This window comes from Cebus imitator, unplaced genomic scaffold, assembly GCF_001604975.1.
Source record: "Cebus imitator isolate Cc_AM_T3 unplaced genomic scaffold, Cebus_imitator-1.0 Scaffold235, whole genome shotgun sequence".
In the NCBI taxonomy this organism is placed as follows: Eukaryota; Metazoa; Chordata; class Mammalia; order Primates; family Cebidae; genus Cebus; species Cebus imitator.
Genome location: NW_016107550.1, coordinates 2,849,866 through 2,862,687, shown reverse-complemented (window position 1 = coordinate 2,862,687; position 12,822 = coordinate 2,849,866). Strand labels below are relative to the sequence as shown.

The following is a 12,822-nucleotide window of genomic DNA, read 5'->3' as shown; positions in this document are numbered from 1 at the left end:
AAAAAAAAAAAAAAAAAAAAAAGAAAAAAAAAATAAAATAAAATAAAATAAAATAAACAGGCCAGGGCATGAGTGATCAGGACACAGAAAAGCAAGACGGCTCCCTCTTCAACCTCTCTTTCCTCCCAAGGTTGAGGAAGTGTCAGCTGGAGTCCGGGGCGTGTCAGGAGATGGCCTCTGTGCTCAGCACAAACCCACATCTGGTTGAGCTGGACCTGACAGGAAATGCCCTGGAGGACTTGGGCCTGAGGTTTCTGTGTCAGGGACTGAGGCACCCAGCCTGCAGACTACGGACTTTGTGGTGAGTTCTTCTTGAGCTCAACTATAATAAAATGGCAAATCCCTTCATACTGAATGACGGTATAAAAATGCATCCACAGGTAGGGCATGGTGGCTCATGCCTATAATCCCAGCTCTTAGGGAGACCGAGGTGGGCGAAATCACCTGAGGTCAGGAATTCAAGACCAGCCTGGCCAACATGGTGAAACCCAGTCTCTACTAAAAATACAAAAATTACCTGGGCGTGGTGGCGCCTGTAGTCCCAGTTACTAGGGAGGTTGAGGCAGGAGAATTGCTTGAACCCAGGAGGCTGCAGGGAGCCAAGATTGTGCCACTGCCCTCCAGCCTAAGAGACCAAGAGATACTTTAAAAAGAAAAAAGACGAAAATTAGCTGGGTAGGGTGGCCCATACCTGTACTCATAGCTACTCCGGAGGCTAAGGCAGGAGGATCGCTTAAACCCAGGAGACGGAAGTTGCAGTGAGCCAAGATCACTCCACTGTAGTCCAGCCATGGCAACAGTGAGACTCCATCTCAAAAAACAAAGAACAGTAGGGCTCAAGCAATCATCCTGCCCCTCAGCCTCTTAAGCAGCTTCAACTACAGGCATGTGCTACCATTGCAAAGCTAATTTTTCTTTCTTTTTTTTTTTTTTTGTAGAGATAGCGTTATACCATGTTGACCAGGCTGGTCTCAAACTCCCAAAGTGCTGGGATTACAGGTGTGAGCTGCTGGCATGGCACCCAAGTCAGTGTTTTTTGTTTTGTTTTGTTTTTTAGACCAAGTCTTGCTCTGCCACTGAGGCTGGAGTGCAGTAGCACAATCTCAGCTCACTGAAACCTCCATCTCCCAGGTTCAAGCGATTCTCCTGCCTCGGCCTCCTGAGTAGCTGGGATTACAGGTGCTCACCACCACACCAGGCAAATTTTTATATTTTCAGTAGAGTGGGTTTTCACCATGTTGGCCAGGCTGGTATCCAACTCCTGACCTCAGGTGATCCGCCCACCTCAGTCTCCCCAAGTGCTGGGCTTACAGGTGTGAGCCACCGTGCCTGGCCTATTTTCTTTCCCTCATTTTTTTTCTTTGAGATGAAGTCTCAATCTGTCATCCAGTTGAAGTGCAGTGGCACGATCTCTGATCACTGCAACCTTCACCTCACAAGTGACTCTTGAAGTGATTCTCCTGCCTCAGCCTCCCAAGTAGCTGGGATTAAAGGCACCCGCCAACTTGCCCGGCTAGTTTTTTTTTTGTATTTTTAGATTTAGTAGGCCGGGCGTGGTGGCTCAAGCCTGTAATCCCAGCACTGTGGGAGGCCGAGGCGGGTGGATCACAAGGTCAAGAGATCGAGACCATCCTGGTCAACATGGTGAAACCCCGTCTCTACTAAAAATACAAAAATTAGCTGGGCATGGTGGCGCGTGCCTGTAATCCCAGCTACTCAGGAGGCTGAGGCAGGAGAATTGCCTGAACCCAGGAGGCGGAGGTTGCGGTGAGCCGAGATTGCGCCATTGCACTCCAGCCTGGGTAACAAGAGCGAAACTCCGTCTCAAAAAAAAAAAAAAAAAAAAAAAAAAAGATTTAGTAGAGACGGGGTTTCACCATGTTGGCCAGGTTGGTATCGAACTCCTGATCTCAGGCGATCTGCCCACCTAGGCTTCCCAAAGTGCTGGGATTATAGGCATTATATTTAATAGTAGGCATCCTGGCCAGGTACAGTAGCTTACACCTGTAATCTCATCATTTTGGGAGGCCAAGGCAGGCAGATCACCTGAGGTCAGGAGTTTGAGACCAGCCTGGACAACATGGTGAAACCCCGTTTCTAAAAAAAAAATCCAAAAATTAGCTGGGCATGGTGGTGCATACCTGTAGTTCCAGTTACTTGGGAGGCTGAAGCAGAACTGCTTGAACCCAGGAGGAGGAGGTTGCAGTGAGCCAAGATACTGCCACTGCACTCTAGCCTGGGTGACAGAGTGAGACTCCATCTCAAAAAACAAAAACAAATGGCTGGGCGCGGTGGCTCAAGCCTGTAATCCCAGCACTTTGGGAGGCCTAGGTGGGTGGATCAGAAGGTCAAGAGATCGAGACCATCCTGGCCAACATGGTGACACCCTATCTCTACTAAGAATACAAAAAAATTAGCTGGGCATGGTGGTGTGCACCTGTAATCCCAGCTACCCAGGAGGCTGAGGTGGGAGAACTGCTTGAACCCGGGAGGCGCAGGTTGCAGTGAGCTGAGATCGCGCCACTGCACTCCAGCCTGGCACCTGACGGAGCAAGTCTCTGTCTCAAAAAAAGAAAAAAAAAAAGTAGGCATCCTAATGGGTATGGGTTGCTATCTCACTGTGGTGTTGATTTGTATTTCCCCAATGATTAGTGAGACCTACCATCTTTTCAGGCGCTGTTGGCCATTTGTACACCCTCCTTGAAGAAATGCATATTCAAATCTTTTGCCCCTTTTTAAAATGGATCGTCTGAAAATGATTTCTGTTAAGATTTTGGGGTTGGGCCCAGTGGCTCACACCTGTAATCCCAGTCCTTTGAGAGGTCGGAGCTTGAGACTACGACTAGCCTCACCATCATGGTGAAACATGGTCTCTACTAAAAATACAAAAATTAGCGGGGAGTGAGTGGTGGCAGGCGTTTGTAGTCCCAGCTACTTGGGAGGCTGAGGCAGAAGCATCACTTGAACCCAGGAGGTGGAGGTTGCAGTGAGCCGAGATTGCACCACTCCACTCCAGCCTGGGGGACAGAGTGAGACCCTGCCTCAAAATTTAGTAAGTCTCCATGACGCTGTTAAATTGGATTTTGTTTTGTGCAGGCTGAAGATCTGCCACCTCACTGCTGCTGCCTGTGAAGGGCTGGCCTCAACCCTCGGCGTGAACCAGAGCCTGACGGAGCTGGACCTCAGCCTCAATGACCTGGGGGACCCCGGGGCACTGCTGCTGTGTGAGGGCCTCAGGCATCCCACCTGCAAGCTCCAGACCCTCCGGTGAGTCCCCATCCACAAACCCAGACCCTCACCTGGGACCGCAGAGGCCATGCTGCCTCTGCTTCTCAACTCTAGCTACTCCAGCAACCGTTTTCTCCCCGCAGAGATGGAGTCTTGCTCTGTTGCCCAGGCTGGAGTGCGGTGGTACAATCTCAGCGCGCTGCAACCTTCGCCTCCTGGGTGCAAGCAAGTCTCCCGCCTCAGCCTCCCGTGTAGCTGGGACTACAGGCGCGCACTGCCATTCCTGGCTCATTTTTTGTGTTTTAGTAGAGATGAGGGTTCACCGTGTTGCCCAGGCTAGTCACAAACTTCTGAGCTCAGGCGATCAGCCCATCTTGGCCTCCCAAAGCGCTGTGACAGGCATGAGCCAGCACACCTGGCCCTACATCAGCGTTTTCGTTTTTATTTTGAGACAGAGTTTTGCTCCTGTTGCCCAGGCTGGAGTGCAGTGGCACCATCTCAGCTCACTGCAACCTCCACCTCCCCAGTTCAGGCGATTCTCCTGCCTCAGCGTCCTGAGTAGCCGGGATTATAAACTTGTAACACCACGCCTGGCTAATTTTTCTATTTTTACAAAATACAAAATTAGAAAAACAGTTAGAGATATTGGTTAGCCTCGCCTCGAACGCCTGACCTCATGATGTGCCCACCTCAGCTTCTCAAAGCTCTGGGATTACAGGTGTCAGCCACTGTGTCTAGCCACATCAGCCTTCGTTAAAGGCTTTTTCTGACACACAGCCCTTTGCACAAGCAATTCTTGTTCCCTAGAATGCAGTCCTGCTATGTCCCCTCTTTGCCCAGAGTTCAGCTTTTCTTCAGAACACTCTTTAGACACTTTGTTATCTTGAGACAGGGTCTTGCTGGCTGCCCAGGCTGGAGTGCAGTGAAGTGATCATGGTTCACTGCACCCTCAACCTTCTGGCTGAAGCCGTCCTCCCATCTCCCATCTCAGCCTCCTGAGTGCCTGAAGGCACGGGCACTCACCACCATACCTGGCTAGTTTTTTTTTGAGACAGAGTTTTGCTCCTGTTGCCCAGGCTGGAGTGCAATGGCGCAACACCTGTGTAATTTTTACTTATTGTTTTGTAAGAATAAGGTCTTGATTTGTTGCCTAGGCTGGTCTCAAACTCCTGGCCTTAGGAGATCCTCGGGCCTTGGCCCCCGCAGAGTGCTGGGATTCCAGGTGTGAGCCACTACACCCAGCTGGACACCCCCTCTAATCCCCGGCTATGATCTGGGTTCCCAGATTTGTGATCCTATGTGACCTCATACTTTCCCTTAGCACCATTTATTGAAATTTGAAGGCTGGGCTCGGGGACTCACCCTTGTAATCACAGCCCTTTGGAAGGCCAAGGTGGGTGGATGACCTAAAGTCAGAGTTTGAGACTAGCCTGGCCAACATGGTGAAACCCCGTGTCTATTAAAAATAGAAAAACTGGCCGGGCGCGGTGGCTCAAGCCTGTAATCCCAGCACTTTGGGAGGCCGAGGCGGGTGGATCACGAGGTCAAGAGATCGAGACCATCCTGGTCAACATGGTAAAACCCCGTCTCTACTAAAAATACAAAACATTAGCTGGGCATGGTGGCGTGTGCCTGTAGTCCCAGCTACTTGGGATGCTGAGGCAGGAGAATTGCCTGAACCCGGGAGGTGGAGGTTGCAGTGAGCCGAGGTCGCGCCACTGCACTCTGGACCTGGTGATAGAATAAGACTCTGTCTCAAAAAAAAAAAGAAAACAGAAAAACTATCCGGGCATGGTGACAGGCACCTGTATTCCAGGTACTCAGGAGGCTGAGGCAGAAGAATCACTTGAACCCAGGAGGCGGAGGTTGCAGTGAGCTGAGATTGTGCCACTGCACTCCAGCCTGGGTGACAAGAGCGAGACTCCATCTCAAAAAATAAATTTGTAATCTGTGTATATGTGTGTGTGGTAGCATTCTACAAGCATAGGAGCTATTCCAACTCTATCTCCTAGTGACTAGTACAAGATGTGGGTAGAGGTGCTCAAAAATATATTTTGTGTATTTTTTTTTTATCAAGGCACCAGCAAAAAACAAAATTACGCACAAATTTTTTTTTTTTTTTTTTGAGATGGGCTGTTGCTGTGTAGCCTAGGCTGCAGTCCAGTGGCTATTCACAGGCGGGGTCACAGTGAACCACAGCCTCCAACTCCTGGGGTCACGGGATCCTCCAACGTCAGCCTCCACAGTAGTAGTTGGGAATGCAGGTACGCACCACCGTGTCCAGCAAACTGTCTGCTTTTTGGAGTCTCACTCCGTCATGCTGGCTGAAGTGCGGTGGCACAATCTTGGCTTACTGCGACCTCCGCCTCCCAGGTTCAAGCACTTCTCCAGCCTCAGCCTCTTTAGTGGGATTACAGACACACACCACCACGCTTGGCTAATTTTTCTATTTTTGGTAGAGCCAGGGTTTGGCCAGGCTGGTCTCTAACTCCTGCCCTGTCATCTACCTCCCTTGGCTTCCCGAAGTGCTGGGATCACAGGCATGAGCCACCCTGCCTGGCCCCAACTAATGTCGTTTTTTTTTTGTTTTGTTTTGTTTGTTTTTTGGAGGAAGAGTTTCATTCTATTGGCCAGGCTGGACTGCAGTGGCAAAATACGGACTCACTGCAACCTCCACCTCCTGGGTTCAAGTGACTGAACCACCTCAGCCTCTTGAGCAGCTGGGACTACAGATGTGTGTCACCACACCCAGCTAATTTTTGGGATTTCTAGTAGAGACAAGGTTTCACCATGTTGGCCAGGCCTCAGCATCCCAAAGTGCTGGGATTACAGGAATGGGCCATCGTCCCTGGCCAGCACCAGCTAATTTCTTAAAATATTTTTGGCCGGGCGCGGTGGCTCACACCTGTAATCCCAGCACTTTGGGAGGCCGAGGTGGGTGGATCACTTGAGCTCAGGAGTCAGCCTGGCTAACATGCGAACCCCGTCTCTACTAAAAATACAAAAAATTAGCTGGGCATGGTGGTGCGTGCCTGTAATCCCAGCTACTCAGGAGGCTGAGGCAGGAGAATTGCCTTCACCCAGGAGGCGGAGGTTGCGGTGAGCCGAGATCGTGCCATTGCACTCCAGCCTGGGTAACAAGAGCGAAACTCCGTCTCAAAAAAAAAAAAAAAATTTTTTTTGAAGACAGGAGGCTGAAGTGGGTGGATCACCTGAGGTCAGGAGTTGGAAACCAGCCTGATCAATATGGCAAAACTGCACTTCTACTAAAAATATGTAATTAATGGTGGCACATGTCAGTAGTCTCATCTACTTGGGAGGCGGAGGCAGGAGAATCTCTTGACCTCGGGAGGCGGAGGCTGCAGTGAGCCAAGATCGTACCATTGCACTGCAGCCCAGGCAACAAAAGTCAAACTCTGTCTCAAAAAAATTTTTTGTAGAAACAAGTTGTTGGTTGCCCAAACTGGTCACAAATTCCTGGCCTCAAGTAATCCTCCTGCCTCAGCCTCCCAAGATGCTGAATGACAGGCATAAGCATGGTGCCTGGCCTTATTTGCTTTTTTTTTTTGGGGACGGAGTTTCGCTCTTGTTGCCCAGGCTGGATTGCAATGGCGCGATCTCGGCTCACCGCAACCTTCGCCTCCTGGGTTCAGGCAATTCTCCTGCCTCAGCCTCCTGAGTAGCTGGGATTACAGGCACGCGCCACCATGCCCAGCTAATGTTTTGTATTTTCAGTAGAGACGGGGTTTCACCACGTTGACCAGGATGGTCTCGATCTCTTGACCTCGTGATCCACCCACCTCAGCCTCCCAGAGTGCTAGGATTAAAGGCTTGAGCCACCGCGCCCGGCCCTTTTTTTTTTTTTTTTTTTTGTGAGGAGTCTTGCTCTGTTGCCCAGGCTGAAGTGCACTGATAGGGTCTCAGCTCACTGCAACCTCTGCCTCCCAGGTTCAAGCATTTCTCCTGCCTCATCCTCCTGAGCAGATGGGACTTAAGGCACACGCCACCAGACAACTAATTTTTTTTTTAATTTATTTTATTGCATTTTAGGTTTTGGGGTACATGTGAAGAACATGCAAGATTGTTGCATAGGTACACATATGGCAGTGTGATTTGCTGCCTTCCTCCCCATCACCTACATCTGGCATTTCTCCCCATGCTATCTCTCCCCAACTCCCCACCCCCCACCATCCCTCCCCTATATCCTCCCAACTGACCCCAGTGTGTAGTGCTCCCCTCCCTGTGTTCATGTGTTCTCACTGTTCAACACCCGCCTATGAGTGAGAACATGTGGTATTTGATCTTCTGCTCTTCTGTCAGTTTGCTGAGAATGATGGTTTCCAGGTTCATCCATGTCCCTACAAAGGACACAAACTCATCGTTTTTGATGGCTGCATAATATTCCATGGTGTATATGTGCTACATTTTCCCTGTCCAGTCTATCATCGATGGGCATTTGGGTTGGTTCCAGGTCTTTGCTATTGTGAACAGTGCTGCAATGAACATTTGTGTGCACGTGTCCTTATAGTAATATGATTTATAATCCTTTGGATATATAGCCAGTAATGGGACTGCTGGGTCAAATGGAATTTCTATTTCTAGGTCCTTGAGGAATCGCCACACTGTCTTCCACAATGGTTGAGCTAATTTACACTCCCACCAACAGTGTAAAAGTGTTCCTATTTCTCCACATCCTCTCCAGCATCTGTTGTCTCCAGATTTTTTAATGATCGCCATTCTAACTGGCGTGAGATGATATCTCAATGTAGTTTTGATTTGCATTTCTCTGATGACCAGTGATGATGAGCATTTTTTCATGTTTCTTGGCCTCATGTATGTCTTCTTTTGCAAAGTATCTGTTCATATGCTTTGCCCACTTTTGAATGGGCTTGTTTTTTTCTTGTAAATCTGTTTTAGTTCTTTGTAAATTCTAGATATCAACCCTTTCAGACAACTAATTTTTGTTTCTAGTAGAGACGGGGTTTCACCATGTTGATCAGGCTGGTTTTGAACTCCTGACCTTGTGATCTGCCCGCCTCGGCCTCCCACAGTGCTGTGATCACAGGTGTGAGCCACCATGCCCGGCCTCCTTCTGTTCTTGTATTCCTCCCTTCCTTTCATCTTTCTACTTTGGTCTTATCTTTTTGTCCTCTCAAAGGTAAAGACTGAGTGTGTCCCTATCTGCAACCAGCACAGGGTTGACGCAGGGCCCTCCCAGCAGGTGTTTGCAGGAAGAATGCTTCCCAGTCCGCTCTGGCATCCTGTCTTTGCAGGTTGGGCATTTGCCGGCTGGGTGCTGCCGCCTGTGAGGGTCTTTCTACCGTGCTCCAGGCCAACCACCACCTCCAGGAGCTGGACCTGAGCTTCAACGACCTGGGAGACTGGGGCCTGTGGCTGCTGGCCGAGGGGCTGCAACATCCCACCTGCAGACTCCGGAAACTGTGGTGAGCATCAGGGAGTGAGGAGGGAACAGTGGAAGTGCTTTCTCATCCTTCATTTTTCTATTTACCAAGTATCCTGCCTTCTCCACAAAGATTCAGGTAGAAGAGAGGTGGAAAGACAAGACAGGAAGTCTCTCTGAATTAATTCTTGATTTGGGGGTACTGCCCCATTTAAAAAAAAATTTAGCCGGGCATGGTGGCTTATGCCTGTAATCCCAGCACTTTGGGAGGCCTAGGCAGGTGGATTACCTGAGGTCGAGAGTTTGAGACCAGCCTGGCCAACATGGAGAAAACCCATCTCTACTAAAAATACGAAAAAAAATTAGCTGGCCTTGCATGGTGGCATGCACCTGTAATCCCAGCTTCTCAGGAGACTGAGGCAGGAGAATTGCTTGAAGCCAGGAGGCAGAGATTGCAGTGAGCCAAGATCAAACCACTGCACCACAGCCTGGGTGACAGTGCAACACTCCATCTAAAAAGTAATAATTCAATACGGTATTGTGTAAATTTCAATCAAATATTAATAGTGACTTTCCTCCTTACCATTCTACCATGACAGCTGTAGCCCTAATCTGAAGGATTTAGAATGGTATGAGGTATCATCTCGTTTATTTTTTGATACAGTCTGTTACCCTGGAGTGCAGAGGCATGATCTTGGCTCACTGCAACCTCTGCCTCTTAGCTTCAAGCAATTCTCCTGCCTCAGCCTCCTGAGTAGCTGGGATTACAGGCATGCACCACCTAATTTTTTTAAATGTTAGGGGCCAGGCAGGGTGACTCACGCCTATAATCCCAGCACTTTGGGAGGCCCAGGTGGGTGGATCACTTGAGGTCAGGAGTTTGAGACCAGCCTAGTCAACATGGTAAAACCCCATCTCTACTAAAGATACAAAAATTAGCCAGGTATGGCGGTGTGCACCTGTAATCCCAGCTACTCAGGAGACAAATAGGAGAATCATTTGAACCTGGGAGGTAGAGGTTGCTGTGAGCCAAGATCTCACCACTGCACTCCAGTCTGGGCAACAGAGTTGAGAATCTGCATCCAGGTAACATTAAGTAGTAGCACCTGAGGCCATGTGTGGTGGCTCATGCCTGTAATCCCAGCACTTTGGGAGGCTGAGGCAGGTGGATCATGAGGTCAGAAGTTTGAGACCAGCCTGGCCAGCATGGTAAAACCCTAACTCTACTAAAAATCCAGAAAATTAGCCGGGCATGGTGGCGGGTGACTGTCATCCCAGCTACTTGGGAGGCTGAGGCAGAAGAATCACTTGAACCCAGGAGGTGGAGGTTGCAGTGAGCCAAGATCACCGAGGCAGTGCACTCCAGCCTGGGCAACAGAGCAAGACAGCATCTCGGGGATGAAAAAAAAAAAAGTAGCCTTAACTAGCTCCTTATCTTCAACAGGTTGGATAGCTGTGGCCTCACAGCCAAGGCTTGTAAGAACCTTTACTTCACCCTGGGGATCAACCAGACCTTGACGGAGCTATATCTGACCAACAACGCCCTAGGGGACACAGGTGTCCGACTGCTCTGCAAGCGGCTTAGCCATCCTGGCTGCAAACTCCGAGTTCTCTGGTGAGGGATGATGACTGATTCTCTCTGGAAGACGCTGGACATTGGGCTGGGAGCATGAGGGGTAGATAAGCTGATGGATACTTTAATGGACTGGCCTATGCAATGAGGGGGCACACAGCTCAGGCTAAGCATTACCTCTTGAAGATACTGAGGTCATCTAGCTATGTGACCTTGGATAACCTCCTTGTCTATGGAAGGGGACCATTGTGGCTTACCTATTGCACTGGAGATTGCTGTAATTCCAGTGACATCTAGAATTACTCTGCTTGGATTCAAATTCCAATCACCCTTTTTTTTGAGATGGAGTTTTGCTCTGTCTCCCAGGCTAGAGTACAATGGTGCAATCTTGGCTCACTGAAACCTCCGCCTCCTGGGTCAAGCAGTTCTCCCGCCTCAGCCTCCCAAGTAGCTGGGATTACAGGCATGCGCCACCACATCTGCCTAATTTTGTATTTTTAGTAGAGATGGCGTCTCCATTTTGGGAACTCCTGACCTCAGGTGATCTGCCCACCTCGGTCTCGCAAAGTGCTGGGATTACAGGTGTGAGCCACTGTGGGTGGCCTTTTATTTTTAACAGGATCTTGCTGTCACCCAGGCTGGAGTGCAGTTATGCAATCAAAGTTTAGGCCAGGTACAGGGCATGGCAACTGTTTTCCCAGTACTTTGACAGGCTGATGTGGGAGAATTGCTTGAGCTCAGAAGTTTGAGACCAGCTTGGGCAACATGAAAAAAATCCCGTCTTTAGGAGAAGCGTGCACGCACACACACACACACACACACACCCATCCACCCACCCCTGTGGTCCCAGCTACTCAGGGGTCTGAGATGGGAGGATCCTTTGAGCCCACGAGGTTGAGGTTGCAGTGAGCCATTATTACACCATTGCACTCCAGCCTGGGCGACAGAGTGAGCCTGTCTAAAAAAATTATGCCAAGTTCAGCTTCGGCACAGTGGCTCACGCCTGTAATCCCAACATTTTGGGAGGTCGAGGTGGGTGAATCACATGACGTTGGGAGTTCAAGACCAGCTTGACCAACATGGAAAAACCCCATCGCTACTAAAAATACAAAATTCACTGGGCTTGGTGGTACATGCCTGTAATCCCAGCTACTAGGTAGGCTGAAGCAGAATTGCTTGAACCTGGGAGATAGAGGTTGTAGTGAGCTGAGATTGTGCCACTGCACTATATAGCCTGGGCACTCCATCTCAAAAAAAAAAAAAAAATTAGCTGAGTTAAAACAGCATGGGGACTTGTGTGTGGCATGCAGTAAGCCTGCTTTCCAACTCTGCTGGGTGGAATTTCTGCAGGATGATGGAATTATCACGTTGGTGCACAATAGATACTTTAGGCTTATTAATGGAATGCCGCAGTAGTGAACTACAGTAACATCAACTCTTGTGTCCACAGGTTATTTGGGATGGACCTGAATAAAATGACCCACAGTAGGCTGGCGGCGCTTCGAGTAACAAAACCTTACTTGGACATTGGCTGCTGAATGGTCCTGTCTGCTGGCTCCCACTTGAAATCTGGACAGAGGAAGATGGGAGTGTGCTCGTCATTCCCACAGCCTCATGATCAGGCTCCTTCCTACAAACTCGTGCAGACTAAGATCAAAAGTCCCTCTGCTTGGGATCAAATTAACGTTTGATGGCCCCTAACAGGAGAGGTAAAACCCCAACAGGGGGCCAGGTGTGGTGCTCATGCCTGTAACCCCTGTACTTTCAAGAGGGGGTGGGGCAAGATGGTTGCTAAAGTCCAGAAGTTCAAGACCAGCCTAAGCCACATAGCACGCCTCCACTATTACGAATTAGCCAACGTTTCAGCCTGGGTAACACGGTGAAATTTATTAGTACAATTTATGACCCAGGAGGACACATGCCTGTAGTCCCAGCTATTCTGGGAGCTGAGGTGGGAGGATCGCTTGAGCCCAGAAGGATGAGGCTGCAGTGAGCTGTAATTGCACCTCTGCACCCCAGCCTGGGCAACAGAGGAAGATCTTGAAAAATGCCCAGTAGGGGGCCTCAGAAGGCCATCCAGCCCTGCAGAGCCCTGGCTGCATCCGGACCTAGTAATATTTGAGCTCTAGGGTGGGTGCCACTGCCATCTAGTGGACGACGCTAGGAATGCATGCCAACATCCAGCAAGGAATGCACAGGAACAAAGCGCTTGGTCCAAAGGCAAATTGTGCCAAGCTGAAGAAAGCCTATTCTCCAATGTCACAGGCTATGTGGGGCACTCGGCATTTGGGAAGAGATTGGTATACAAGCTGACCCTTAGAATGCTTGTTATAGCTGGGGCTGGTGGTTCACGCCTCTAATTCTAGCACCTTGGGAAGCCAAGGCAGGTGGATTGCCTGAGCTCAGGAGTTCCAGAACACCCTGGGTAACATGGTGAAACCCTGTCTCTACTAAAATACAAAAAAAATTAGCTGGGCATTGCGGCATGCACCTGTAGTCCCAGCTACTTGGGAGGCTGAGGCAGGATTGCTAGAACTTGGGAGACGGAGGTTGCAGTGAGCCAACGTTGAACCATTGCACTCCAGCCTGGGCAACATAGCTAAACTGGGCCTCAAAAAAA

At 49.6% G+C, this 12,822-nt stretch overlaps 1 protein-coding gene across 3 annotated transcripts in view; it reads left to right on the top strand.

Moving 5' to 3' along the window:
• NLRP12 (NLR family pyrin domain containing 12) overlaps positions 1-12,680 on the top strand; it is a 32,122-nt gene extending 19,442 nt beyond the window's left edge. The window contains exons 6-10 of one of the 3 annotated variants that reach the window (XM_017497915.2): positions 131-301; positions 3,097-3,267; positions 8,502-8,672; positions 10,074-10,244; positions 11,653-12,680. In XM_017497915.2, the coding sequence (XP_017353404.1) occupies positions 131-301; positions 3,097-3,267; positions 8,502-8,672; positions 10,074-10,244; positions 11,653-11,740 (772 nt within the window). In that variant the 3' untranslated portion in view covers positions 11,741-12,680. The remainder of the gene's footprint in view (positions 1-130; positions 302-3,096; positions 3,268-8,501; positions 8,673-10,073; positions 10,245-11,652) is intronic. The other 2 variants (XM_017497910.1, XM_017497912.2) reach the window with 2 other exon arrangements.
• The last annotated feature ends 142 nt before the right edge of the window (positions 12,681-12,822 follow it).